The sequence below is a fragment of the Ylistrum balloti genome, unplaced genomic scaffold (genome assembly GCF_031769215.1).
Source record: "Ylistrum balloti isolate Yb309-2 unplaced genomic scaffold, AGI_CSIRO_Ybal_v1 Utg370892, whole genome shotgun sequence".
Taxonomy (NCBI): domain Eukaryota; kingdom Metazoa; phylum Mollusca; class Bivalvia; order Pectinida; family Pectinidae; genus Ylistrum; species Ylistrum balloti.
In genome coordinates this window covers 713777-741670 of record NW_026782507.1, presented here as the reverse complement: position 1 = coordinate 741670, position 27894 = coordinate 713777, and the positions used below count along the sequence as shown (strand labels likewise).

The 27894-nt window shown below is 36.3% G+C and overlaps 1 protein-coding gene across 1 annotated transcript; it reads left to right on the top strand.

Moving 5' to 3' along the window:
- Positions 1-69: 69 nt before the first annotated feature.
- LOC132559340 (acyloxyacyl hydrolase-like) lies at positions 70-27333 on the top strand. Its single transcript, XM_060223954.1, has 18 exons — positions 70-199; positions 3553-3709; positions 7350-7455; positions 8470-8541; positions 8956-9020; positions 9814-9874; positions 10325-10395; positions 12907-12955; positions 14722-14865; positions 15309-15378; positions 16083-16199; positions 16674-16713; positions 21127-21202; positions 22078-22233; positions 22637-22696; positions 23726-23828; positions 24381-24457; positions 27205-27333. The coding sequence occupies exons 1-18, from the start codon at positions 70-72 to the stop codon at positions 27331-27333; spliced, it is 1683 nt and encodes a 560-aa protein (XP_060079937.1).
- Positions 27334-27894: the final 561 nt, after the last annotated feature.

Genomic DNA, 27894 nt, shown 5'->3' with positions numbered 1-27894 from the left:
GGACTAACCGAACGAGATTATATTCGAATTCTTATCACGTGACTATCATGTGATTAAATAGTACGCAAAATGTTTTACAGCAGAGCACTTGTACTTTCGGTTCCCTTGTTATTTTGTTTTGTTATACCAACATCTACCTCAACTTCTGTGAAAGATTTGACGATACATTTTGGAGGAAATGGCGGGATTTCGTGTGCAAGTGAGATATAAATAGTTATTATTTGTATATTAGATATTTTGGAGAAAGAAAGTACTCATTCTTCGTGTTGGGGATTCCGTGTGACGAGTCTTCGCTAATAATATCCTAGTAAGACAAGTGGGAAAAGAGTTTTATTTTCGGTATTATTTAGCTGACATACAGTTTCTTTAATTATCCTTCGTATAACGTATAGCATCGATTAAAAACAGTAAGGATTTTATAGCGATTAATTATTTTATTGTGATAAAATCATTTTGTTGTTTTGTTTATTTAATTATTTTTCATTAAAGAGCATGGGCGTATCTGTATTAAACATCCCTGTAAGAGATAGATTATAAATAGGATACATGTAAAGACCAAATACTCACGGAATTGGAAAATAACATGAAATGTGATTTTATTTCATTTTTATTATTTGCTGAAAAATTAAGTTATAAAATAATTACTGGATTTTTTTACATCAAAATGTTGTTTTAAAGATTAGATATTACTTATTAAAGAATAAGGTTATTATGATACATATTTTTCTCTTATAATCTTGAGTTATTTTCTACAATTTGACAGTGGTTTTATAATTAAATTATATAGGATTGATTTATTGATTTATTGATTGATTGATGATGATGATGATGATGATGATGATGATGATGATGATGATGATGACGACAAGTCATATTTGTGAATGTTGTTATGTATCATGCAAAAATTTTGAAAAATTTTGTGGAAAGGAGTATGTTACGTCATGTGGTAACAATTGTAGCAATATTTTCTGGAAAGATGTTTTTAAAAGTTGGGTTATATTGAATAATTCCTTTCCTATGAGGCAAAGTATGCCAGAGTCAATTTTAAAAACCCCTTTATGGTACAATAATGACATTCAAGTGGGCAATAGATATGTCTTCTATCCAGTATGGTTTAATGCTGGTATATATACCATCAATGACCTAATTAAAAATTCTGATCATTTGACATTTTTTTCCTTTGATGAGTTTCTTCATAAATTTTTAATCAATACCAACTATTTACAGTATCGTGGCTTGATTACAGCCGTCAAGTGTTTCTTGAGAAAACATGACTTCCATCCATTAGGGCTATTTCAGCCTTTTATACCACTTCTATGTGAATTTTTTTATAAAAGTGAAAAAGGTGCCAAAGATTTCTACAATTCTATTATAAAACCAGCACTAACCTCTACTGGTATTCGAAAATGGAGTGATGAGTTTGACTTTGATGATCAGAAGTGGAAAGATATATTTATAAATCTGTTTACTATTACAAAAATTTCTAAGCTACAGTGGTTTCAAATAAGGATTATACATCACATTCTGGTTATGAACTCCTTTCTTTTCAATATTAATCTAATTCCTAGCCCTTTATGTACACTGTGTAATATGGAAAGAGAAACAATCATTCACTGTCTATGGGAGTGTATAGAGGTACAGACTCTATTGGAGAGATTTGAATCTCTTCTTGATATTCATCTGATTCCTTTCTGGATAAACAAAGAAACATATTTATTTGGAATTATCTATCCTAATGCTAACACTGTAGATAATGAAATTTTAATTCTCATTAAACACTATGTTTATATGTCAAGATGTCTACAAAAATCTCTTAATTTAAATGCTCTTATAAATAAGATTAAGGATCATTTCCATGTTCAAAAGTACAACATTTCTAGCAAAAACACTATTATGAAAACAAATTTTGAGAATAACTTGAAAAATGTATGCCCATTTTAGAACTATAGTATGTATGCTAGCAAGTCTGTTCCCAATGGCCATGGCCTTGACTTTACCAAACTGACTTTTTTATTTAATTTCCACAAAATTAGTGCTAATTTTATTTAATAATGCTTATAACCCTCCCAATTCTCTCTCTCTGTGACGAAATAACTTTGATAAGTGTCAGTGATATGATATTGTACTTGTGTGTGTGAGTGTTTTGTTAAGTACATGTAAGTTTGCTATGTGAGTGTAAGTGGGTGTGAATGTTGATGAGTGAGTTTGTGTGCAGTAAGTAGTAGATACAGTGCATGATGATAAAGATGATTATGATGATGATGATGCATGTATATACTGTAAGACATATTCAAGTCAGAGCACACAAGTGTGAGAGTGTGTGTGTATGTTTTTGTGTGGATTCTCTTGTATATAGTGTATTCTGTAATATGTAAAAACTTCTCAAAAAATAAATTAATAACAAAAAAAAAAAAAAAATATTTGAAAAAAAAAATTATATAGGTATGTCTTTATTTATTTCTGCTTAACTAAAAAAGATCATTGTTTCTTGGTGAGTTTTCAATAAAAGAGGAATAATTATTAGTAACATCTGAATTCAAACCCTTCCTTGTTATTGAAATTAAACAGCTGTAGTTCTTGTTGTATAATCAATCATATTTTAAGTGTGTTAAAACCAAGAGTTATTTCACATAGATCACATAATAACAGGGCTCTCACACCCCATTTTGGGACTGAGGCCCGGGGCCCTTTGAATTGGGAAAAATAATGGTGTTTTCCTTAGAATTGGGAAAACTTGGGGTCTAAATTGGGAAAAAAGATACTATTTTGCATTGGGAATGGGGCCGAATATCAGCCCCAAATCAGGCAGATCGAGAGCCCTGAATAAACTCTTTGCCTTTTCAGATATGTGGATGCCTTAATGCAATCACAAAGCAAATTTTTAGGTCTGAGAAATAATACTTTATATTACTTTAATTCTTTTTAGAAAACATTTATGTTATGATAATGATAGTATACACTGCCAAATATAAACTTTTTAAGTTTTAGTTAAACAGAGATATTTGTTTGTTTACTAAGTGTATTGCCTGCTGAGAAGTCAGGGTCATTTTGAGGTGGGGTCTCTGACTGAGCTCATGGCAGAGCTGTCCAAAGTGATGATAGGGGTTGGAGTATAAAATGGAGTTTGGAAGTAAGACGGGGATGGGTGTATGATGTGGTTGAAATGTGTGATGGGGTTTGGGTGTAAGATGGGATTGGGGTGTTTGATGTGGTTGAAGTGTATGATTGGGTGAGTGTATGATGGAGTTTTGGTGAATGATGTAGTTGAATGGTATAATAAGGGTAGGGTGTCAGATGACAAGGGACGAATGATGAGGTTGAAGTGTATGATGGGGTTAGGATGTATGATGGTGTTGATGTGTATGATTAGGTTGAAATATATGATGGGTTGAAGTGTATGATCAGGTTGAAATATATGATGGGTTGAAGTGTATGATTAGGTTGAAATATATGATGGGTTGAAGTGTATGATTAGGTTGAAATATATGATGGGTTGAAGTGTATGATGGGGTTTTATTGTTTTAATTTGTTGTCTTAATATTATTTTCACAGCATGTACAGTAATTATGAGTTTGACGGAACAACTGTCAGTGATTCATAATGAGACCATTATACATTCCCTAGAGCGACTATGTAAATACCTCCCAGACAAATATAGACAGCAATGTCAGATATTTGCGGAATTCTTCGGGAAAATTCTCATAGAAAGGTAAACAATGTTATATGTAAGGATTTGTTATATTTGAATATTAATTAACATCAACTTATTAAAATTACAAAGATTAATAAATGACAGGAATGGTATAGCTCGAACATTGATCCTTAGTGATGTCAAAGTGTTGAGTTATTGTATTCAGTAATGTTCCAGTTTTCTCCTCTTGGTAGTAGACCAGTAGAATGAGAGGTCCATGTGGAGGATATCAATGATTTGTGGAGTGCTACTGGGCTGTCTGTATGTTTCCTGCTGTCCTGTAGATGTTCTTTGACTGTCTGTATGTTTCCTTATATCCTGGAGGTGTTCTTTGACTGTCTGTATGTTTCCTTATATCCTGGAGGTGTTCTTTGACTGTCTGTATGTTTCCTAATGTCCTGTAGATGTTCTTTGACTGTCTGTATGTTTCCTTATATCCTGTAGATGTTCTTTGACTGTCTGTATGTTTCCTTATATCCTGTAGGTGTTCTTTGACTGTCTGTATGTTTCCTGCTGTCCTGTAGATGTTCTTTGACTGTCTGTATATTTCCTTATATCCTGTAGGTGTTCTTTGACTGTCTGTATATTTCCTTATATCCTGTAGATGTTCTTTGACTGTCTGTATGTTTCCTAATGTCCTGGAGGTGTTCTTTGACTGTCTGTATGTTTCCTTATATCCTGTAGGTGTTCTTTGACTGTCTGTATGTTTCCTGCTGTCTTGTAGATGTTCTTTGACTGTCTGTATGTTTCCTTATATCCTGTAAGTGTTCTTTGACTGTCTGTATGTTTGCTGCTGTCCTGTAAGTGTTCTTCGACTGTCTGTATATTTCCTTATATCCTGTAGGTGTTCTTTGACTGTCTGTATGTTTCCTTATATCCTGTAGATGTTCTTTGACTGTCTGTATGTTTCCTTATATCCTGTAGGTGTTCTTTGACTGTCTGTATGTTTCCTAATGTCCTGTAGGTGTTCTTTGACTGTCTGTATGTTTCCTTATGTCCTGGAGGTGTTCTTTGACTGTCTGTATGTTTCCTGCTGTCCTGTAGGTGTTCTTTGACTGTCTGTATGTTTGCTGCTGTCCTGTAGGTGTTCTTTGACTGTCTGTATGTTTCCTGCTGTCCTGTAGATGTTCTTTGACTGTCTGTATGTTTCCTTATATCCTGTAGGTGTTCTTTGACTGTCTGTATGTTTCCTTATATCCTGTAGGTGTTCTTTGACTGTCTGTATGTTTCCTGCTGTCCTGTAGGTGTTCTTTGACTATCTGTATGTTTCCTAATGTTCTCTAGATGTTCTTTGACTGTCTGTATGTTTCCTGCTGTCCTGTAAGTGTTCTTTGACTGTCTGTATGTTTCCTGCTGTCCTGTAAGTGTTCTTTGACTGTCTGTATGTTTCCTGCTGTCCTGTAGGTGTTCTTTGACTGTCTGTATGTTTCCTGCTGTCCTGTAGGTGTTCTTTGACTGTCTGTATGTTTCCTGCTGTCCTGTAGGTGTTCTTTGACTGTCTGTATGTTTCCTTATATCCTGTAGGTGTTCTTTGACTGTCTGCATGTTTCCTAATGTCCTGTAGGTGTTCTTTGACTGTCTGTATGTTTCCTGCTGTCCTGTAGGTGTTCTTTGACTGTCTGTATGTTTCCTGCTGTCCTGTAGGTGTTTTTTGACTGTCTGTATGTTTCCTGCTGTCCTGTAGGTGTTCTTTGACTGTCTGTATGTTTCCTGCTGTCCTGTAGGTGTTCTTTGACTGTCTGTATGTTTCCTGCTGTCCTGTAGGTTTTTTTTTGACTGTCTGTATGTTTCCTGCTGTCCTGTAGGTGTTCTTTGACTGTCTGTATGTTTCCTGCTGTCCTGTAGGTGTTCTTTGACTGTCTGTATGTTTCCTAATGTCCTGTAGGTGTTCTTTGACTGTCTGTATGTTTCCTGCTGTCCTGTAGGTGTTCTTTGACTGTCTGTATGTTTCCTGCTGTCCTGTAGGTGTTCTTTGACTGTCTGTATGTTTCCTAATGTCCTGTAGATGTTCTTTGACTGTCTGTATGTTTCCTGCTGTCCTGTAGGTGTTCTTTGACTGTCTGTATGTTTCCTGCTGTCCTGTAGGTGTTCTTTGACTGTCTGTATGTTTCCTGCTGTCCTGTAGGTGTTCTTTGACTGTCTGTATGTTTCCTGCTGTCATGTAGGTGTCCTTTGACTGTCTGTATGTTTCCTGCTGTCCTGTATATCCTGTCCTGTAGGTGTTCTTTGACTGTCTGTATGTTTCCTGCTGTCTTGTAGATGTTCTTTGACTGTCTGTATGTTTCCTTATATCTTGTAGATGTTCTTTGACTGTCTGCATGTTTCCTTATATCCTGTAGATGTTCTTTGACTGTCTGTATGTTTCCTTATATCCTGTAGGTGTTCTTTGACTGTCTGTATGTTTCCTGCTGTCCTGTAGGTGTTCTTTGACTGTCTGTATGTTTCCTTATATCCTGTAGGTGTTCTTTGACTGTCTGTAGGTGTTCTTTGACTGTCTCCCTAATGTCCTGTCCTGTATGTTTGCTGCTGTCCTGGAGGTGTTCTTTGACTGTCTGTATGTTTGCTGCTGTCCTGTAGGTGTTCTTTGACTGTCTGTATGTTTCCTAATGTCCTGTAGGTGTTCTTTGACTGTCTGTATGTTTCCTTATATCCTGTAGATGTTCTTTGACTGTCTGTATGTTTCCTTATATCCTGTAGGTGTTCTTTGACTGTCTGTATGTTTCCTTATGTCCTGTAGGTGTTCTTTGACTGTCTGTATGTTTGCTGCTGTCCTGGAGGTGTTCTTTGACTGTCTGTATGTTTGCTGCTGTCCTGTAGTCTGTGTTTCCTTTGACTGTGTCTGTATGTTTCCTTATATCCTGGAGGTTTCCTGCTGTCCTGTAGGTGTTCTTTGACTGTCTGTATGTTTCCTTATGTCCTGTAGGTGTTCTTTGACTGTCTGTATGTTTCCTGCTGTCCTGTAAGTGTTCTTTGACTGTCTGTTTGTTTCCTAATGTCCTGTAAGTGTTCTTTGACTGTCTGTATGTTTCCTGCTGTCCTGTAAGTGTTCTTTGACTGTCTGTATGTTTCCTAATGTCCTGTAAGTGTTCTTTGACTGTCTGTATGTTTCCTAATGTCCTGTAAGTGTTCTTTGACTGTCTGTATGTTTCCTAATGTGCTGGAGGTGTCCTTTGACTGTCTGTATGTTTGCTGCTGTCCTGTAGGTGTTCTTTGACTGTCTGTATGTTTCCTGATGTCCTGTAAGTGTTCTTTGACTGTCTGTATGCTCTCTAATGTCCTTTAGGTGCTTTTTGACACTGAGTATGTTTCCTTATGTCCTGGAGTTGTTCTTTGACTGTCTGCATGTTCCCCACATCTAAGGAGTACCAATCAAACAACAAATCACAGTTGTCCTAATTGTTACTCACACAACACAGATTAATAGTACAGTGTCTTCTTTATTATTCATTTACATTATCAAAATGACAGGTTCACAGAAGACGTAGTATCCTGTCCATTTGAGAGACAGATGAATAAAATCTTGTGGTCAATATTTTTTTTATTTATCTTTTTACCTAGACACATTTGACACATCTGCAAAATGTATTTTTCTTTATTTCATGACACTTCTCATGTGTGTATAATATTGAATAATGTCTACACATATTTATGTTTCCAGTTTCACAAAGGAAGACAACCCTGACACATTTTGCCATAAGATTCATTTCTGCTTCACCGAACCAGGAAAACAGGAATGCAGCATCTTCCCCAAGCCAAAATCTAGGGTAATTTTGTAGAATTCTATAGAATGGTCAATGTCAGAAAAGCATTCATCTTAAAATAATATCACTGTTCTTATTGGACTCAAATAAATAACATTTTATGGAATGCTGTGTTTTTCACTAATTGATGGCCGGAATGACCTTTTTTATGTGATGACGGGCTGTTAAGATAGTAATAAATAATAAATAAATTTTAGATAATTGAAGTGAAAACTTTATCAATGATGAGTAAATCTATACACACCAAGTGTCAAGCTTGGTCCTACTTAATGCATAAACACTAAGTGTCAAGTTTTACGGGTCAGTTTGGTCCTGCTTAAAACAGCTCACAGGTCAGTTAGCTCTGAAAGTCATGGGAGTCAAATGTGTTAAAATCTTTAAACCAACATCTTCTCAATAAATTATTGACCCAGAATACTGATATTGGGCCTGTAGATTATTGGGATGAATGCTTTCATGTTTGTCCAATTCAATGACCTTGACCCACTTTCAAGGTCACAAGGGTCAAATGTGTTGAAATGTTGTGAAAAATTCTTCTCAATAACCAAGAGACTCATGATACTGACATGGGTCCTGCAGCAAGGTTGGAAAAAAGAATACCTGTTTTTTTCCTAAATGAATGGCCTTGCCCTATTTCTCAAGGTCACATATCTCAAATGAGTTAAAATCTTTAACATTCCAATAATTTCTTCACAAGAACTAACAAACCCTGTAGATACTTATATTTGGCCTATTGTATGCGTAGAATAAGGTTTCTCAGGTCCCTACAAATGTATGACTTTGACCCTCTTTCAAAGTCACTGAGATCAAATGTGTTAAAAGTTTGAAATAGCCCCAATTGGATGGTACAAATACTGACATTGGGTTTGTAGTAAGTATGATAAAGGGCTAATAACGTTATTTACTCAATTTTCAAGTGTGTAGATATTGGTTGAAGTTAAATGTCTTTTCCAGTTAAATGTAGAAAATGTGAGAAATTCTGTACAATTTTTCTCCTTTAAATTTTTTTTTTGACAGAGTCCACGAAATGTTCACACAGGAATCCTCAAAGAAGTTTTAACTTACAAAATGAAGCAAACTCCGTACAAGGTCAGTGAGCGAAAACTAATCTTAGATGATATTGATCTTTAGAGATACAGTTTGTTATCAGTGATTTCCAATTTCCAATTGATATATAGAACAACATATAATGAAATTGAAAAAAGACTTAAAAAAGTTTGATAATATTTACATAAAAGGCTACATTTGTACAAATCTTGTGTGAATTTTTGATTATTTGTGTAAAAGGCTACATATATATGTGTGTATCTTTATATTTTGTTTTGCCAAAATGTTACAATTTAAGAGTCTTCTGAGATACTGTAAATTTTATTATAGAGAAGGTTTTTTTACACAGTTATGTATGTTGTTCTGTACAGGTAGCAATATTTTTTAGCATTAAATACTGATTATTTGATTTTGATCTGACTACATTTCCGTCATCATGCTTGCTTTTTTTCATAGATACACCAAGACCCTAAGATATGTGAATTGCCAGGAATTAAAGCTATTTGTGATTGGATAGAAATGTGAGTTACAATATGTATAGAGATAGACACGCCCATCTAGTCAGATGAACATGTATATAGTTTAATTGTACAGAACGGATTGGAATTGCATGTTTGAATTCATAAATACGAAAGTTTGTTTAGACTATGACTAAGATATTTTACTTAAATATAAATCGTGTTGTGATAAATAATATGGTTAGTTAGATTACAAACAATATATGATAAACAATATATATATACATAAAATTTTTGTAAGCGCTTTCAAGTTTTTCACTAGAAAAAATGGAAAATACATAATTATAGTTAGAATGATTGTATTTGATATACAATGTTAGCCAATGAGGAAAAAAAAGAAAGTAATAATTATTTCGTGTTGTGAACTGCTATATGATGTTTTTTCTTTCAGGTGCAAATATTTTCCTAACCTCATATATATATATATTATGTAAAATATTTTGTTGTACCAATATATTTTTCCCAAATAAATTTGAATTGAAATTATACGCAATCATGACAGAAACTGCATTAAATTTGGAAAATATTTACAACAACCGTTGACAAGGTCACTGAGTAAAAATGATAATTTAAACTGTTTTGTTTAGTAGTATGTTAATACTTAAACTGTTCTATATAATAATTTAATCCAAGCACAGAATCAATATATTGAGAATTCTTTTCATTTCCAAAGTAAACAATTGACAATGAGTGTGAATTCTTGAGAGTTTTTTTTTTCAAAAATATGGAGATTTCATTGACATTGAAGTATATTTTTAAATGTACAGATACTGAAATATGTGTTCTATCTTATCAGGATATTTGAGAAACATGACCCTGCCATTGATTTGGATGATGATAGATTTAGCACATATCAGGTGAGCCATTTTCTGTGTGCTAATTGGTAATAATGTTGTCCTCAATCTCTTGTTTGATATATGTGACATGTAGATGCACTGTTCTGAAAGACATAGAAAACAGATTTACCTAAAAAATTGTAAAACAAATGTTATCAATTTAAGTCCTGGGACCTCTTGGTTTAATTTCCATGGCAATTAAATAAGAAGTCATAGTATCTGAGGGATATTCCTGTATCAAAGGCCTGGGACCCGTGAGCTTTACCTATCACGCAGATTCAAACATCCAAATTGAACTTTTTCAACCAGTTATGAAGTTATTTTTATTAATTTTCTTTTAAATGAAATCTGATATTTCAGAGACAAGTAAAACCTCATCTTTAACAGAAATTATTATATATCTGGGTCCTCTTAATAGTTTTGATCATTTGAAGTAATATATATTGTTTTGTCGGAAACTTTGTTGTACAGACTCTTCGGGGAAGCTCTTGGAGAGGAAAAGACTGTGATGATTCTCGCAAGGACATTCACCCTGGAAGTAGGTCAGTGACACAGAAAAAATGTTTTAGAATCCTAATCATCACTTATATATTTTCTCAGCTTGCAAAATATAAAATTTATTGTAATATCATAACACAGTCTTAAAGTGAAATTGAATATTTTAGAACTTGTCCATCATATGAAATACACTCTCTGCTAGTGAAAAAAAAAGTTCTAATGCTTTAAGCATGTTTTGAATTAGCACAGCAATAATATACTTGGCTTTCACTTAAATGACAGGGGTTTGTTTCACTAATTGTATGTGAAATGGTATGTAATCACCTGCCAAATCACACAGTTTTCCCTAGTTACGGGGCCTTCAACATGGCTTCCAACATGAGCTAACGCTGTGGTTCATGATGAAATTCAGAGACGAACAGTGTATGTAAATTAATTTGAAATCATCAACATGTACAATTTCAGTCACAGACTGTTGTCTAATATTTTGCAAATGTTACACTAGATTTATAGTTGGCTAGCTTGTTAAAACAATTTGCCATGTGTTGACTATGAATTATGTCGATATTGATTCAAACTCTCTTTCATTTTTCCTCGCTATATTTTCGCACATTTTGAACTCTCTTCACAATATTTATTCAACTTTGTTCAAATTGACTGGACGTTAACCATTCTCCAGTGTCCCTCCACATTAAGACATTTCATACACTAAAGTCTAGACCTGCTAAAGTGATTGATATATAAAGTTTATAGAAGTTTCTGTATAAATGATGTGTTATAAATAAAGTTCATAAATTAATAACTTGTATCAGTGAGGGATTATACAGTGTAAGCATAAAGCTATTTACGAAATATGATATAGCACATCAACACATTAGATGAAATCTTCGTTTGTTTCTAAACATGAAATTTCGTAATAGTTTCGTCAGTTTCAGAGTCATGGATATAATATCAAATGTATGTGTCCATTAATAATTTAATTGACCAAAATGTCCAAGGGCTATTTCCCTATCGGTCATGTAGATACTTAGTGTGTATTGTCACAAAGGGGTCAGATTAACTTAATGACCATGTTGTTGTTGAACTATCACTACTTGAACCTATTAAACAAAGTCACCGGTGAAACTCAATTATCCAATATCCTGACCTGGATTGACCCGCACATCTGCATTAGTCATTTAGAGATGTGTTCTTGTATAAGAATTCAGTCCTATAGATAAATCAGGTGACTGTGTACATACCATATTTATCCTAAGTTGACAACATTTTTCATCGTTGTGTACAAATACAGTGTTATTAAATTGTCTTTAACTAAAATAAAATATACCCTGCCTCCCCTTTTGAATCTAAATTTGTTTTGTTGCCCCTCCCCCAACTACAGCCTTATTATAGTATTTGTTGCCCCTCCACACTACAGCCTTATTGTAGTATTTGTTGCCCCTCCCCCAACTACAGCCTTATTATAGTATTTGTTGCCCCTCCCCCAACTACAGCCTTATTGTAGTATTTGTTGCCCCTCCCCCAACTACAGCCTTATTGTAGTATTTGTTGCCCCTCCACACTACAGCCTTATTGTAGTGTTTGTTGCCCCTCTACACTAGAACCTTATTGTAGTATTTGTAGCCCTCCCCCAAGTATAGCCTTATTGTAGTATTTGTAGCCCTCCCCCAAGTATAGCCTTATTGTAGTATTTGTTGCCCCTCCCCCAAGTATAGCCTTATTGTAGTATTTGTTGCCCCTCCCCCAACTACAACCTTATTGTAGTATTTTTTGCCCCTCCCCCAACTGCAGCCTTATTGTCGTATTTTTTTGTAACTCCACACTACAGCCTTATTGTAGTATTTGTTGCCCCTCCCCCAACTACAACCTTATTGTAGTATTTTTTGCCCCTCCCCCAAGTATAGCCTTATTGTAGTATTTGTAGCCCTCCCCCCAAGTATAGCCTTATTGTAGTATTTGTTGCCCCTCCCCAACTACAACCTTATTGTAGTATTTGTAGCCCTCCCCCAAGTATAGCCTTATTGTAGTATTTGTTGCCCCTCCCCCAACTACAACCTTATTGTAATATTTTTTGCCCCTCCCCCAACTGCAGCCTTATTGTCGTATTTTTTTGTAACTCCACACTACAGCCTTATTGTAGTATTTTTGCCCCCTCCACACTACAGCCTTATTGTAGTTTTTTTGCCCCTCCCCCAACTACAGCCTTATTGTAGTATTTTTGCCCCTCCACACTAGAGCCATATTGTAGTATTTCTACCTCTCCCCAACTACAGCCTTATTGTAGTATTTTTTCCCCTCTACACTAGAGCTTTTTGTAGTATTTCTACCTCTCCCTAACTACAGCCTTATTGTAGTATAACTATGGTACTTGCATGCCATATTCAGCTCCCCTATTCTACCCCTACAGCCCCACCCTCTAAAAAAACAACAACAAAATAGAAGAGAGATGATAAATGTGAAGTGAGTAGCATAGCCAATAAGTTCAACATCAGTATAAAATGTGTAATTAAAACAATAACAATTGAGATGGTTAAAATGTCACATTTCTTTTTCAGACCACTCCAGGCAGATAAAAGCAGAGACAGTAACTGTAATGGTATCATGGTAGGTAGAGTAGGACCATGTCAGTGGTGTGAGACAGTAACTGGTATGGTATGTAGGTAGGTAGAATAGGACCATGTCAGTGGTGTGAGACAGTAACTGTAATGGTGTGTAGGTAGGTAGAGTAGGGCCATATCAGTGGTGTGAGACAGTAACTGTAATGGTGTGTAGGTAGAGTAGGACCATGTCTGTAGTGTGGGACGGACAGTAACTGTAATGGTGTGTAGGTAGATAGAGTAGGATCATGTCAGTGGTGTGAGACAGTAACTGTAATGGTGTGTATGTAGATAGAGAATGACCATGTCAGTGGTGTGAGACAGTAACTGTAATGGTGTGTAGGTAGGTAGAGTAGGACCATGTCAGTGGTGTGGGACAGTAACTGTAATGGTGTGTAGGTAGGTAGAGTAGGACCATGTCAGTGGTGTGAGACAGTAACTGTAATGGTGTGTAGGTAGAGTAGGACCATGTCTGTGGTGAGACAGTAACTGTAATGGTGTGTAGGTAGGTAGAGTAGGACCATATCAGTGGTGTGAGACAGTAACTGTAATGGTGTGTGGATAGGTAGAGTAGGGCCATATCAGTGGTGTGAGACAGTAACTGTAATGGTGTGTAGGTAGAGTAGGACCATGTCTGTGGTGTGAGACAGTAACTGTAATGGTGTGTAGGTAGAGAAGGACCATGTCTGTGGTGTGAGACAGTAACTGTAATGGTGTGTAGGTAGAGAAGGACCATGTCTGTGGTGTGAGACAGTAACTGTAATGGTGTGTAGGTAGAGTAGGACCATGTCTGTGGTGTGAGACAGTAACTGTAATGGTGTGTAGGTAGAGAAGGACCATGTCTGTGGTGTGAGACAGTAACTGTAATGGTGTGTAGGTAGGTAGAGAAGGACCATATCAGTGGTGTGAGACAGTAACTATAATGGTGTGTAGGTAGGTAGAGTAGGACCATGTCAGTGGTGTGAGACAGTAACTGTAATGGTGTGTAGGTAGGTAGAGTAGGACCATATCAGTGGTGTGAGACAGTAACTGTAATGGTGTGTAGGTAGAGTAGGACCATGTCAGTGGTGTGAAACAGTAACTGTAATGGTGTGTAGGTAGGTAGAGTAGGACCATGTCAGTGGTGTGAGACAGTAACTGTAATGGTGTGTAGGTAGGTAGAGAAGGACCATGTCAGTGGTGTGAGACAGTAACTGTAATGGTGTGTAGGTAGGTAGAGTAGGACCATGTCAGTGGTGTAAGACAGTAACTGTAATGGTGTGTAGGTAGGTAGAGAATGACCATGTCAGTGGTGTGAGACAGTAACTGTAATGGTGTGTAGGTAGAGTAGGACCATGTCAGTGGTGTGAGACAGTAACTGTAATGGTGTGTAGGTAGAGAAGGACCATGTCTGTGGTGTGAGACAGTAACTGTAATGGTGTGTAGGTAGAGAAGGACCATGTCAGTGGTGTGAGACAGTAACTGTAATGGTGTGTAGGTAGGTAGAGAAGGACCATGTCAGTGGTGTGAGACAGTAACTGTAATGGTGTGTAGGTAGGTAGAGTAGGACCATGTCAGTGGTGTGAAACAGTAACTGTAATGGTGTGTAGGTAGAGAAGGACCATGTCTGTGGTGTTAGACATTAACTTTAATGGTGTGTAGGTAGAGTAGGACCATGTCAGTGGTGTGAGACTTGTAACATTCATACACATGACTCATCATCATCATCATGTAAAACTTAACCTGCACCTGTGTAAAATATTATTATATCATACATATTCTGATCATGTTTAGGGAATTGATCCGGTCAGTGGCCAGGCGTACGAGGATCTGTACTGTAAGAAGAGTCAAGCCAGAGGCATTGTCATCCTTGGTGACTCCCTAAGTGCTCACTTCCATGTTCCAAGGGAGTGGCTCAACACCACAGAAATATCAGCAGTGAGTTTACTTGTCAGTCAAATTAGTATGTTAATGAAAAAAAAATATGAGCAAATATGTTTGTGCTTTTAGTCATTTTCTCTGTTACTTATGATAGATCAGTTGGATTAACTTTTTATAAATTTTGACAATTCCATAAAGAAACTTATCATGTCCATAGTTTTAATGTACAGCCAAACCTGTCTTAAGCCACCTTTATTCAAAGGCTACCTGTCTATAAAGGCCACTTTTTAAGTTTCCTATGTAATACAATTCAAAGTATTCAAACCTCTATGTAAAGGCCACCTGTGTATAAAGGTCACTTTTCTCTGCTCCCTTGAGTGATCTCTGTAGACAGGTTTGACTAATTTTCTTGGTATTGAACTGATGGTATTCACAGATATATTGGCTGTTTACTCCAGTTTCATTTCTAATTTTTGTTTTTTGTATTTTTTTTTAATAAGGCAGTTTTTGAGCCATTACCATTCATATTGGAGAATGAATTTGATTGGCCAGAATTGTCTTCTGGCACAGGTAAGGTCATACCTGTTGGTCTCCTTAATAATTACTAATTTCACTCTAACGTTGTGACTTTTAAATGTTGCATAATGCTAAACACTTCTATTTGTACTGAAATTAGATAAGTGCTTTGTATAGAATTGTTGATGACCAGACTCTAGGCAACACTATGTGCTATTGTGTCATACCTGTAAAGTTTTGTTCCCCATGATCCAAATTTTTGTAGCTAGAGGATGTCTTATCAGTGGAAGTCATAAAACTGACTGTAGGGGTAGAGAGAGAGTGGGGGGTGGGGGTCATGCTATTTTTTCTTTTCCATCTGCAGAAAAAAATGTCAGAAAAAATGAAATTATTTGAGAAAAAACAAAAATTAAATTTTCATTTCAATTTCAAATTCAAAAAGTTGAGAGTTAATTAAATTTTCATTTCAAATGACAGGTTTTCATAATTAAAAAGAATTAAAAATGGAGAAGAATGTCTTTTCAAATTCAGTTAAGATCATTTAATTTTTTTACAAATTTTATCGATTGTTCCAACATCATTTCACAACCTCGTAAACTGTTATCAGCTCTGTAACATTTTTTGAAAAATTGAAAATTTTATTCGATTATGGAAATCACTTGGATCTTCTGTGTAGTAAAATACTGTTAGCTTGATATTCCAAATGGTAGTGATTTTTTTTTCATGTGTGGTACTTTTTAAATTTCTTATCATTTAAGGTTTCATGAACAACAGCTATTCTAACGTAATTCATGGCCCCATGTATTCTGTCTACAACTATCTATGGCAAAGGAATCGTTGTAATCACAGGGATTACCAAAACCTCAGTGTTAATGGTGAGTTAACCGCAAGAATAACTCAGATGTCCTGGCATGTTAGCCAACCATCATCAGATTGCCTTCTTGCACCATCAAACAATCATTGATGTTGCTATTTCTTGATAAGCATTTAGCGAATCTTTCTCAATTGCTTTGATTTTGAGAATTGTTGAAAAAAGAAAATGGTTGATATGTGCCTTCCTGTGTTTAGAAAGTTAAAGTACATGATTTTTTTTTTTTTTTTTGTGTATATATATATATATATATATATATGTAATCGATATATCAATATTTACCTGGTAATAATATTATCAATATACAATAATATTGACAATTCATTTCTCTGTACTGTTGCTATTACTTCATTGATCATATAACTATTTCAGTATTCCAACGAACATATGTTAGTTAGGATCCAGTACCAATATTGAACCATACCGTCGATATTCCTTACTAGATTTTATATGTATATATCAGAATGAATGTTTACAGGTGCCAGATCTAGTGCTATGGCTGACACTATAGAGAAGAGGTAACAGATTTTTAAACTACAAGTTATATATTTCCTTCAATCTCAGATTTCTTTAACATTTTTAGGGGGTTGGAGGTTGAATAAAATCCAGGATGTTATGCTACTTAAAAGATACAATTAAATCAATTAGATGCTTTTGTTACAGATATTTACTCATGATTGTTTGTTAAATGATGACAAAACACTCGTGCTTTCAAAACAAATATAGCATCACTCAACACTCCATGTGGAATTTCATGTTTCATACATATGTTTCATATTATCAAGTTTAATAAATAAAGATTAATCCAACAGTTCGAATGTGGAACTTTGTGGTAGAATCCACGAGTGGATCTGTATAAGATTAAATAGAGTAGTGTCCTCAGGTGGATCTGTATAGGATTAAATAGAGTAGTGTCCTCAGGTGGATCTGTGTAGGATTAAATAGGGTAGTGTCCTCGGGTGGATCTGTATAATATTAAATAGAGTAGTGTCCTCGTGTGGATCTGTATAGGATTAAATAGAGTAGTGTCCTCGGGTGGATCTGTTTAGGATTAAATAGAGTAGTGTCCTCGGGTGGATCAGTATAATATTAAATAGAGTAGTGTCCTCAGGATGGATAGTGTCCTCAGGTGTAGGATTAAATAGAGTAGTGTCCTCGGGTGGATCTGTGTAGGATTAAATAGAGTAGTGTCCTCGGGTGGATCTGTATAGGATTAAATAGAGTAGTGTCCTCGGGTGGATCTGTATAGGATTAAATAGAGTAGTGTCCTCGGGTGTATCTGTGTAGGATTAAATAGAGTAGTGTCCTCGGGTAGATCTGTGTAGGATTAGATAGAATAGTGTCCACGGATGGATCTGTGTAGGATTAAATAGAGTAGTGTCCTCAGGTGGATCTGTATAGGATTAAATAGAGTAGTGTCCTTGGTTAGATCTGTATAGGATTAAATAGAGCAGTGTCCTCAGGTGGATCTGTGTAGGATTAAATAGGGTAGTGTCCTCGGGTGGATCTGTATAGGATTAAATATTGTAGTGTCCTCAGGTAGATCTGTATAGGATTAAATAGGGTAGTGTCCTCAGGTGGATCTGTATAGGATTAAATAGGGTAGTGTCCTTGGTTAGATCTCTATAGGATTAAATAGTGTAGTGTCTTTGGTTAGATCTGTAGAGGATTAAATAGAGTAGTGTCCTTGTGTGGATCTGTATAGGATTAAATAGAGTAGTGTCCTCAGGTGGATCTGTTTATAGGATTAAATAGAATAGTGTCTTCAGGTGGATCTGTTTATAGGATTAAATAGAGTAGTGTCTTCAGGTGGATCAGTATAGGATTAAATAGAGTAGTGTCCTCAGGTGGATCTGTACAGGATTAAATAGAATAGTGTCCTCGGTGGATCTGTGTAGGATTAAATAGAGTAGTGTCCTCAGGTGGATCTGTGTAGGATTAAATAGAGTAGTGTCCCCAGGTGGATCTGTGTAGGATTAAATAGAATAGTGTCCACGGATGGATCTGTGTAGGATTAAATAGAGTAGTGTCCTCAGGTGGATCTGTGTAGGATTAAATAGAGTAGTGTCCTCGGGTAGATCTGTGTAGGATTAGATAGAATAGTGTCCACGGATGGATCTGTGTAGGATTAAATAGAGTAGTGTCCTCAGGTGAATCAGTATAGGATTAAATAGAGTAGTGTCCCCATGTGGATCTGTATAGGATTAAATAGAGTAGTGTCCTCGGGTGGATCAGTATAGGATTAAATAGAGTTGTGTCCTCGGGTAGATCTGTGTAGGATTAGATAGAATAGTGTCCACGGATGGGTCTGTATAGGATTAAATAGAGTAGTGTCCTCAGGTGGATCTGTGTAGGATTAGAGATGTCCTCGGGTGGAATAGGATTAAATAGTGTGTCCTCAGGTTAAATAGAGTAGATCCTCAGTATAGGATTAAATAGAGTAGTGTCCTCAGGTGGATCTGTACAGGATTAAATAGAGTAGTGTCCTCAGGTGGATCTGTATAGGATTAAATAGAGTAGTGTCTTCAGGTGGATCAGTATAGGATTAAATAGAGTAGTGTCCTCGGGTGGATCAGTATAGGATTAAATAGAGTAGTGTCCTCGTGTGGATCTGTATAGGATTAAATAGAGTAGTGTCCTCGTGTAGATCTGTGTAGGATTAAATAGAGTAGTGTCTTCAGGTGGATCAGTATAGGATTAAATAGAGTAGTGTCCTCAGGTAGATCTGTGTAGGATTAAAAAGAGTAGTGTCCCCGGGTGGATCTGTATAAGATTAAATAGAGTAGTGTCCCCGGGTGGATCAGTGTAGGATTAAATAGAGTAGTGTCCTCGGGTGGATCAGTTTAGGATTAAATAGAGTAGTGTCCTCGGGTGGATCAGTATAGGATTAAATAGAGTAGTGTCCTCAGGTGGATCTGTATAGGATTAAATAGAGTAGTGTCCTCAGGTGGATCTGTATAGGATTAAATAGAGTAGTGTCCTCGGGTGGATCTGTGTAGGATTAAATAGAGTAGTGTCCTCGGGTGGATCTGTATAGGATTAAATAGAGTAGTGTCCTCGGGTGGATCTGTATAGGATTAAATAGAGTAGTGTCCTCAGGTGGATCTGTATAGGATTAAATAGAGTAGTGTCCTCAGCTTGATCTGTATAGGATTAAATAGAGTTGTGTCCACAGGTGGATCTGTATAGGATTAAATAGAGTAGTGTCCTAGTGTGGATCTGTAGAGGATTAAATAGAGTAGTGTCCTCAGGTGGATCTGTGTAGGATTAAATAGAGTAGTGTCCTTGGGTGGATCTGTGTAGGATTAAATAGAGTAGTGTCCTCAGGTGGATCTGTATAGGATTAAATAGAGTAGTGTCCTCAGGTGGATCTGTATAGGATTAAATAGAGTAGTGTCCTCAGGTGGATCTGTATAGGATTAAATAGAGTAGTGTCCTCGGGTAGATCTGTATAGGATTAAATAGAGTAGTGTCCTCGGGTGGATCTGTATAGGATTAAATAGAGTAGTGTCCTCAGGTGGATCTGTGTAGGATTAAATAGAGTAGTGTCCTCAGGTGGATCTGTGTAGGATTAAATAGAGTAGTGTCCCCAGGTTGATCTGTGTAGGATTAAATAGAGTAGTGTCCTCAGCTGGATCTGTATAGGATTAAATAGAGTAGTGTCCTCAGCTTGATCTGTATAGGATTAAATAGAGTTGTGTCCTCGGGTAGATCTGTATAGGATTAAACAGAGTTGTTTCCTAGGGTGGATCAGTAAAGGATTAAATAGAGTAGTGTCCTCAGGTGGATCTGTGTAGGATTAAATAGAGTAGTGTCCTCAGGTGGATCTGTATAGGATTAAATAGAGTAGTGTCCTCGGGTGTATCTGTGTAGGATTAAATAGAATAGTGTCCTCGGATGGATCTGTGTAGGATTAAATAGAGTAGTGTCCTCAGGTGGATCTGTGTAGGATTAAATAGAATAGTGTCCACGGATGGATCTGTGTAGGATTAAATAGAGTAGTGTCCTCAGGTGGATCTGTATAGGATTAAATAGAGTAGTGTCCCCAGGTGGATCTGTATAGGATTAAATAGAGTAGTGTCCTCAGGTGGAATCGAGTATGTCCTCGGAGGATTAAATAGAGTAGTGTCCCCATGTGGATCTGTATAGGATTAAATAGAGTAGTGTCCTCAGCTGGATCTGTATAGGATTAAATAGAGTAGTGTCCTCGGGTGTATCTGTGTAGGATTAAATAGAGTAGTGTCCTCGGGTTAATCTGTATAGGATTCAGTAGAGTAGTGTCTGCTGGTGGATCTGTATAGGATTCAGTAGAGCAGTGTCCTCAGGTGGATCTGTATAGGATTAAATGAGTAGTGTCTTCCTTTTTGCTTTATTAAACTATCAATTATCACAGAAATAGGATTAAATAGATAACCCTGTCACAGTTTTCCACTCATTTTACTATGTATATTTCTCGTCCGCTGAAAGTCTTGTGGATGTAAAACCTGTTAAATAATATTTTTAAATAGTTCGAGCGATTTAATGAATGCGATAGAAAAAATGCACCATTGCATGTATATATAGAATCAGAATATGCAGTGATCGTAAACATTTGAAAAAACAGAAAAATTCTGGAGATAAATTCATTTTGGTATTCTGTAAATGTTGTAATGTTATTTTTTTCACTATAGTCTCAGTGACATTTTTTTTTTTTTTTTGGGCTCCTTTAGAATTATAATTCTGTATGTACCGGGTAAGTCTTTTCTCAGAATAATTTCTTAATTCATCCTTAAGATTTAAGTCAATCATTGGGAGTCTTTATAAACAATTTATTGGTTTTTGGAAGGTTTCTCTAAACAGGGTATTTCACTGAATAATTGTCAGTCTTAGAAAATAGATCATGTTTTATCATTTTATGTTCAAATTATACAAATGATAAAAATCTGATTTAGTCATCCAGATACGTTTGCCCACATGACAACGCCAGACGAAATGAAGAACAACTCCATGAAAACTTTACAGTTTCTGGTGAGGATCTTTTTATACCCTCAGCTTTGGTTCAGTTAGGACTACAGTGTGTTATGTCTTTGTCATGTATGTCTGTCCATCTGTCTGTAACCCTGGTAGATACTAGCTGTATACAGCTCCATTAAAGAGAACTTCTCATTAGCCTGATCGGTTGGGTATCAGTCCAGTACACCAGAGGTCCCAGGTTCAAAGCCTAGCGGAGGCATTGAAATAAATAATGACCTCTGTGACATCGGTGCCCATGGAGGGACCCATGAATAGTACTTAGCCATGCCCCGCCAGCATTGCTGTAACCCCTGGAAACTTGGGGACAAGTTATTTCCTGGAGAGGGAGTATGTAACCCTTGTAAATACTAGCCGCAATATACCGCTCGGCTGGAGAGAACTTCTCTTTAGATCAATCAGTTGAGCGCCAGTCTAGTACGCCAGAGGTCCCAGGTTCAAATCCTAGAGGAGACATTGAAATAGATAATGACTTCTGACATGTCCATCACACTTGTTATCATCACTCTAGCAGTAATATTACCTCAGATTTTTTTTAAATTTCATAGGCTTTTTTACATTGGCTTTATAATAGACAGGTTTAAATATCTGTTTCAGATTTCAAATTTCCAGACCTTAGTCTGTCCAAGTTTATTAAATGTACTATTTTTAGAATACATGTACTGCATACCTTACCCAATGAATTTTCTGTTCCATTAAGAATTTTCTTTGACCTATGATGGAAGTACATTTTTACCAAAAATATTTATCATCATCAAGGTTGGTGACCCACTACTTTCATGTCTTTAATGATATGATTTTGAATATACTGGTCAATACTGATGAATGCCGAGTAAAATACAATGTGAACAATATTTTCGTATCTTCTACAGGAGAAAAACCTACCCCGTGGGAGTCACGTTTTTCTGATCGGTTTGGCCGATGGAAGAGTCCTTTATGACAGTCTCAAGGATAGAATTCACCCGATTGGTTCCTTGAGGAATGATGTCACATATTCAAACTTCTACGATTATTTCAACTGCTTGGAGGTAAAGACATTGACACTATGTTTAATTACATGAGACAATTTTTGTATAGAGACTGTTCTGAGGGAAAAGTTTGTATGTTTGATCTGTTCTCCCATAAACAGCAAGGGTCTGAGTTTTCTTGAAGGAGTTGGTAGCTACCTCACTAAACATAATACAGGAAGTCCTAACATGCCAATATGAGCCTTTTGGAGAAAGTAACTTGCAAAAGGATTCAACCTCAACAAAAACAATCTGAACTTGGCTTCCAGCGAAAAACATAGTTCCCTGAGTAAATTTTTTGGTCTGAATTATTCAGACATTCTGTCAACTTTTGTATATTGGTATTGAGTTGATGTGCCGATGGTGATAGAACGTCAGAATATTTTCAGACTAAAATGTTTTTGTGTTTTATATCTCTATGCAGATATCTCCGTGTGTTGGATGGATGAATACCAACGAGACGATTAGAAATATGACAACAGAGGTAACCATTGAAGGAAATATGCTGTATCCCTCGGGAAATAAATTTTCTGTTTGTGTGTTACAGTATAGAAATTATTAGAATACAATGTAGCCATGGTAACCACAGAATGTTGACATAGTTACAATACGGTATTGACCTGGATACAATACATCTAAAAAAAAAAGAGAATATTTTCAGTAATATTCATATTGAAATTTTAAATTCAAATTTAAATTTTAATTTCGTACATACTTTCAGTAATAAATGATCACAAAAAAATGGGTTTTCTCCTCATATGTAAATTATATCTTAGACAGAACTTTCAGAATTGAAGTAACCTGCTGTGTGTAAAGCCAAGTTTCATTCATTCATGGAGAAATATTGATTCTGTACTTTACCAAATTGTATGTTGAATAAGATATCTTGTTAAAATATAAGACATCTTATCAACAGGTATAGAATATATCTTATCTAGTAAATTAGATATTTTAAATAATTTAGTCAAGCACAGGATCAATATTGTGCATTAAAAAAAGACAACTTGGCTTGGCATACTACTTTCGTTCACATATTCTTGGACTAAAGAATAAACCTCGCCATCTTATTTTGTAGAAATAAATGTAGGTAGCCAAGGTAAAATATTAACTGCGATATTTCACTCAGCTAGGGAGGTCTTCTGTTTAACTTGATCCGTTGAGCTTCACGCTAGTCAGCCAAAGGTCCCGGGTTCGAATCCTAGCAGAGGCATTGAAATAAATATTGACCTGCATTACAGAAGTACACACTAAGACTAGGAAATACACTGTAATGTACATGTTTATAAAATTACAAGAGAACTTATCATGTTCTCAGCTTAAGCATAAAAAACTTCATGACAACTACCAGACTTAAATACAGAATGTACAAGATTATCCTAAAAGAGCAGTGGAGACAATATGGCTGCCTCTGACTAAGTTCTCTTGTTGCTCCTGTGTATTTATTTTATCTTTTTGTTGCAAAAGGAATTTCTGATATTTTGATAACTGATAGTTATGTATGTTTGGGTAACAGAGAGCCATGCAGCTAAGTAATGTCCTGAAGGAGGTAGCACAGACCCAAGCAGACAAGTACAGCAACTTTAAATTGGCATACATGGAAAACCCTATTTTTCAAGGTACAGTATGATTCCTGTTAAGTCAGTTTTATAAACATGCATGAATGGCGTACAGCATTCTTTGACATGCTTGAGGTGGTAAAGCCTTTTGTAAGTGGCAGGACCTGTGACAATTTTATCGGCCATTTGAGTTCTGCTGTTGTTGACCTGTGATTCATTGATGGCTTGCTCTTTAGCCGTATTTGTTGGTGATGTGACCTTTGACCTCTCTAAGTCGATGATGTAATGCTGGATCCTATTTTTTGTTGGTGATATCTTGGTAGTGTGGTCATTGATCTTTGATCATATTTCTTGGTGGTGTGATGTTTAACTGTCTATTACAACAATGTAGTACTTGTGATTTGGGGAGGGGGGATGGGGGGGGGAAGAGATATGCCCTAACCTCAAAATGGTTTTGTGATATAATTGTTAATGAACATTTGTTAGTAATATGACTTTTGATCTAACCTTGGTTGTAGGTATGACCTTTGACCTTTGTTGTCAGGGTGATATTTAACCTCTATTTTTTGAGGACATAGAATTTGACCTCTTATTACTATATATATATTCCAGCTATTGATGCTTTGAAGAAACGTGGTGGTCAAATTTGGGAGGTGCTGGAACCTGTCGATGGCTTTCATTCAAATCAGGTAAACTGTTGGAATAAATGTCTACAGTAACATTTTACAACATAGCATATATTGGAATTTTAAAAAAGTTATTGAAACAAGAGGTGGATGCGACCTCATTTTACTGTACCAGATTATTTCAGAAATGTATTTCATGCATTGCTACATCCTCGATACTACAAGGTTTACGATCATGTTTGCTCTCTGCACCCTTCGTACATGACATGACGAAACTGAATGTTCCATGTGCAACCCATTGTGGACAAGACAAAAAGTCTAGTTTGATCCTTTGATGTACAACAAACGAATCTCAAGATTGCATAATGGTATATTGTAATGACTTTGAAGTTGGGTGTCACTCCTTTGTAATCTTCAAAGGGAGGGTATCAGCCTGTGATTGGTCAGTTGGTTTTTTAGGTCATCTGACCCGAAGGGTCCGATGACCTATAGTCATCATGCTTCGTCCGCCGTGGGCCGTGCGCCGTCCATAAACTTTTCATTCAAACGACTTCTTCTCAATAATTGGAAGGCCCAGGCAACTAATATTTGGCCTGTAGCTTGCTTTGATGAAGCCCTACCAAGTTTGTTAAAAAGAATGACCTTGACCTTCATTCAAGGTCACAGGGGTCAAATGTCTTAAAATCTTCAAACGACTTCTTCTCAATAACTGGAGGGCCCAGGCAACTAATATTTAGCCTGTAGCTTGCTTTGATGAAACCCTACCAAGTTTGTTCAAATGAATGACCTTGACCTTCATTCAAGGTCACAGGGGTCAAATGTCTTTAAATCTTCAAAGGACTTCTTCTCAGTAATCAAAAGGCCCAGGCAACTAAAATAAGGCCTGTAGCATGCTGGGATGAAGGACTACCAAGTTTGTTCAAATGAATGACCTTGACCCACTTTAAAGGTCACAGGGGTCAAATATGTTAAAATCTTTAAACAACTTCTTCTCAATAACCAAAAGGCTCAGATTGCTGATATTGTGCCTGTGGCATGCTGGGATGAAGGGCTATCAAGTTTGTTTAAATGAATGACCTTGAACAACTTTCAAGGTCACAGGGGTCAAATATGTCAAAATCTTTAAATAACTTTTTCTCAAATACTAGAAGGCCTAGGGGGCTAATACTTGGCCCAAAGCATGCTGGCATGGAGCCCTACAAAGTTTGTTCAAATGAATGACCTTGGCCCACTTTCAAGGTCACAGGGGTCAAATATGTTAAAATATACAAAGGACTTCATCTCAATAAGCAAAAGTCTATGAGTGCCGATATTGGGTCTGTAGCATGCTGGGAGGAAAGGCTACCAAGTTTATTTAAATGAATGACCTTGAACAACTTTCAAGGTCGCAGGGGTCAAATATGTCAAAATCTTTAAATAACTTCTTCTCAAATACTAGAAGGCCTAGGGGGCTAATACTTGGCCCATAGCATGCTGGCATGGAGCCCTACAAAGTTTGTTCAAATGAATGACCTTGGCCCACTTTCAAGGTCACAGGGGTCAAATATGTTAAAATGTACAAAGGACTTCATCTCAATAAGCAAAAGTCTATGAGTGCCGATATTGGGTCTGTAGCATGCTGGGAGGAAAGGCTACCAAGTTTATTCAAATGAATGACCTCAACACCACTTTCAAGGTCACAATATGTTAAAATATACAAAGGACTTCTCAATAAGCAAAAGTCTATGAGTGCCGATATTGGGTCTGTAGCATGCTGGGAGGAAAGGCTACCAAGTTAAAATATACAACCCACTTTCAAGACTTCTTCTCAACAAGCAAAAGTCCATGAGTGCTGATATTGGGCCTGTAAGATGCTTGGAGGAGAGGCTACCAAGTTTGTTCAAATGAATGACCTCAACCCACTTTCTAGGTTTGGCTTGTTAGATCTAACCTCCGTTGTTAAAATAAATGATCTTGACCCATTTTCAAAGTCACAGGGGTCTTACGTCTTACCATCTTCTAAAAAACTTTTCTGAATAACCAGAAAGGCCAACGTACTAATATTAGGCCTATAGTATGCCAAAACAACGGACTACCAAGTTTTTTAAAATGAATGACTTTGACCAACTTCCTAAGTCACACGGTGATATATGTACCAAACCATTAAAAAAATTCTCATTCACCAGAAGACCCAGGGTAATGATATTTGACCTGTAGGATGCTGGGATGATGGGCTACCAAGTTTGTTAAATTAAATTTTCTTGACCCCTTTCCAAGCTCCCATGGGTCAAATGTGTATAAAACCTACAGGAAACATCTTCTGAATAACCAGGAAGCTCAAGGTAATGATATTTAGCTTGTACCATGCTGAAATGAAGGTCTGCGAAGTTTGTTGAAATGCCTTGACCAACTTTTCAATGTGGTAGATAAGTGACTTGATTTTTAAATCAAGATTAAATTAATTCAAAATTTGAAATCTTGTATTTTATGTCAGATGACCGTAAAGGCCCATGGGGCCTCTTGTTTTGGAAACCAATCACATTTCTTCGCTTGTGCCTTGCTGTGACATATTCGAGGGGTGCAGAGAGTGAATTACAAAGATCGTAACCCCTGAGGTATTGAGGATGGTATTGTTAATGTTCTTTCTATATCATGTAAGGAAGATGTTCATAGTCTGAGATTGAAATTGACATTCATTTACACTCATTTAAAATTATCTACAGTTGATATCAATTGCTGATGTCTATATATAGTCTATTCCTGGTAAAAAGAAACTCATTTGATAAAAAAGTGCTTCAGATCCATTAAATACACTGTCATTTCTACATCAGCTGGGACAAGCACTCACAGCCCAGGCATTATGGCAGAATTTGGAGACCCAGTACCCTGAAGCTATTGGTCCTATTAACCCATTCAATGACAAGATCCATGCCATCTTTGGAGATCAGGGAGGCTATTGAGCATGTGCAATACCACAGGAAGTCACTTGTGTTGGAGTTATATATATCACCCCAAATATCCTTTATCCACTGTCGTTAGCTCTTACTCGTCTTAAAAACTTTTCTGTCCAAATACCAATTGTTATACTTGTCTGTTCAGAGATTTGTCTCCTTGCAATACTATTACACCTTTCTATACCTGTCTATAAGGACCACTTAAGGGTGTTAAGAAAACTGACCTTTTTAGGCAGACAGGTTTATATCGAGGGAAAATAATTTTAAACTGTAAGTACATGTAATCATTGGTCTTTATAGACAGGTATCTGTTATCTGCCAGCAGTCATTAAAGCAGGTATGATTCCATATATTTTTTTAAACAGGAAAAAGATATTTTGTGATATAATATTATATGTGTATGATATTTGCACTCTATATTTATAATTGTAAAACATGACAATGTAAGTAAGTGTGATTAACAAAGATATATTATATTAACTTTGATATTCATATTGCCATTGTTAAGTTTTTTTATTTACCAAAAAAATAGTTAAGAATCAATAACTTTTAAGAAATGTAAATTTT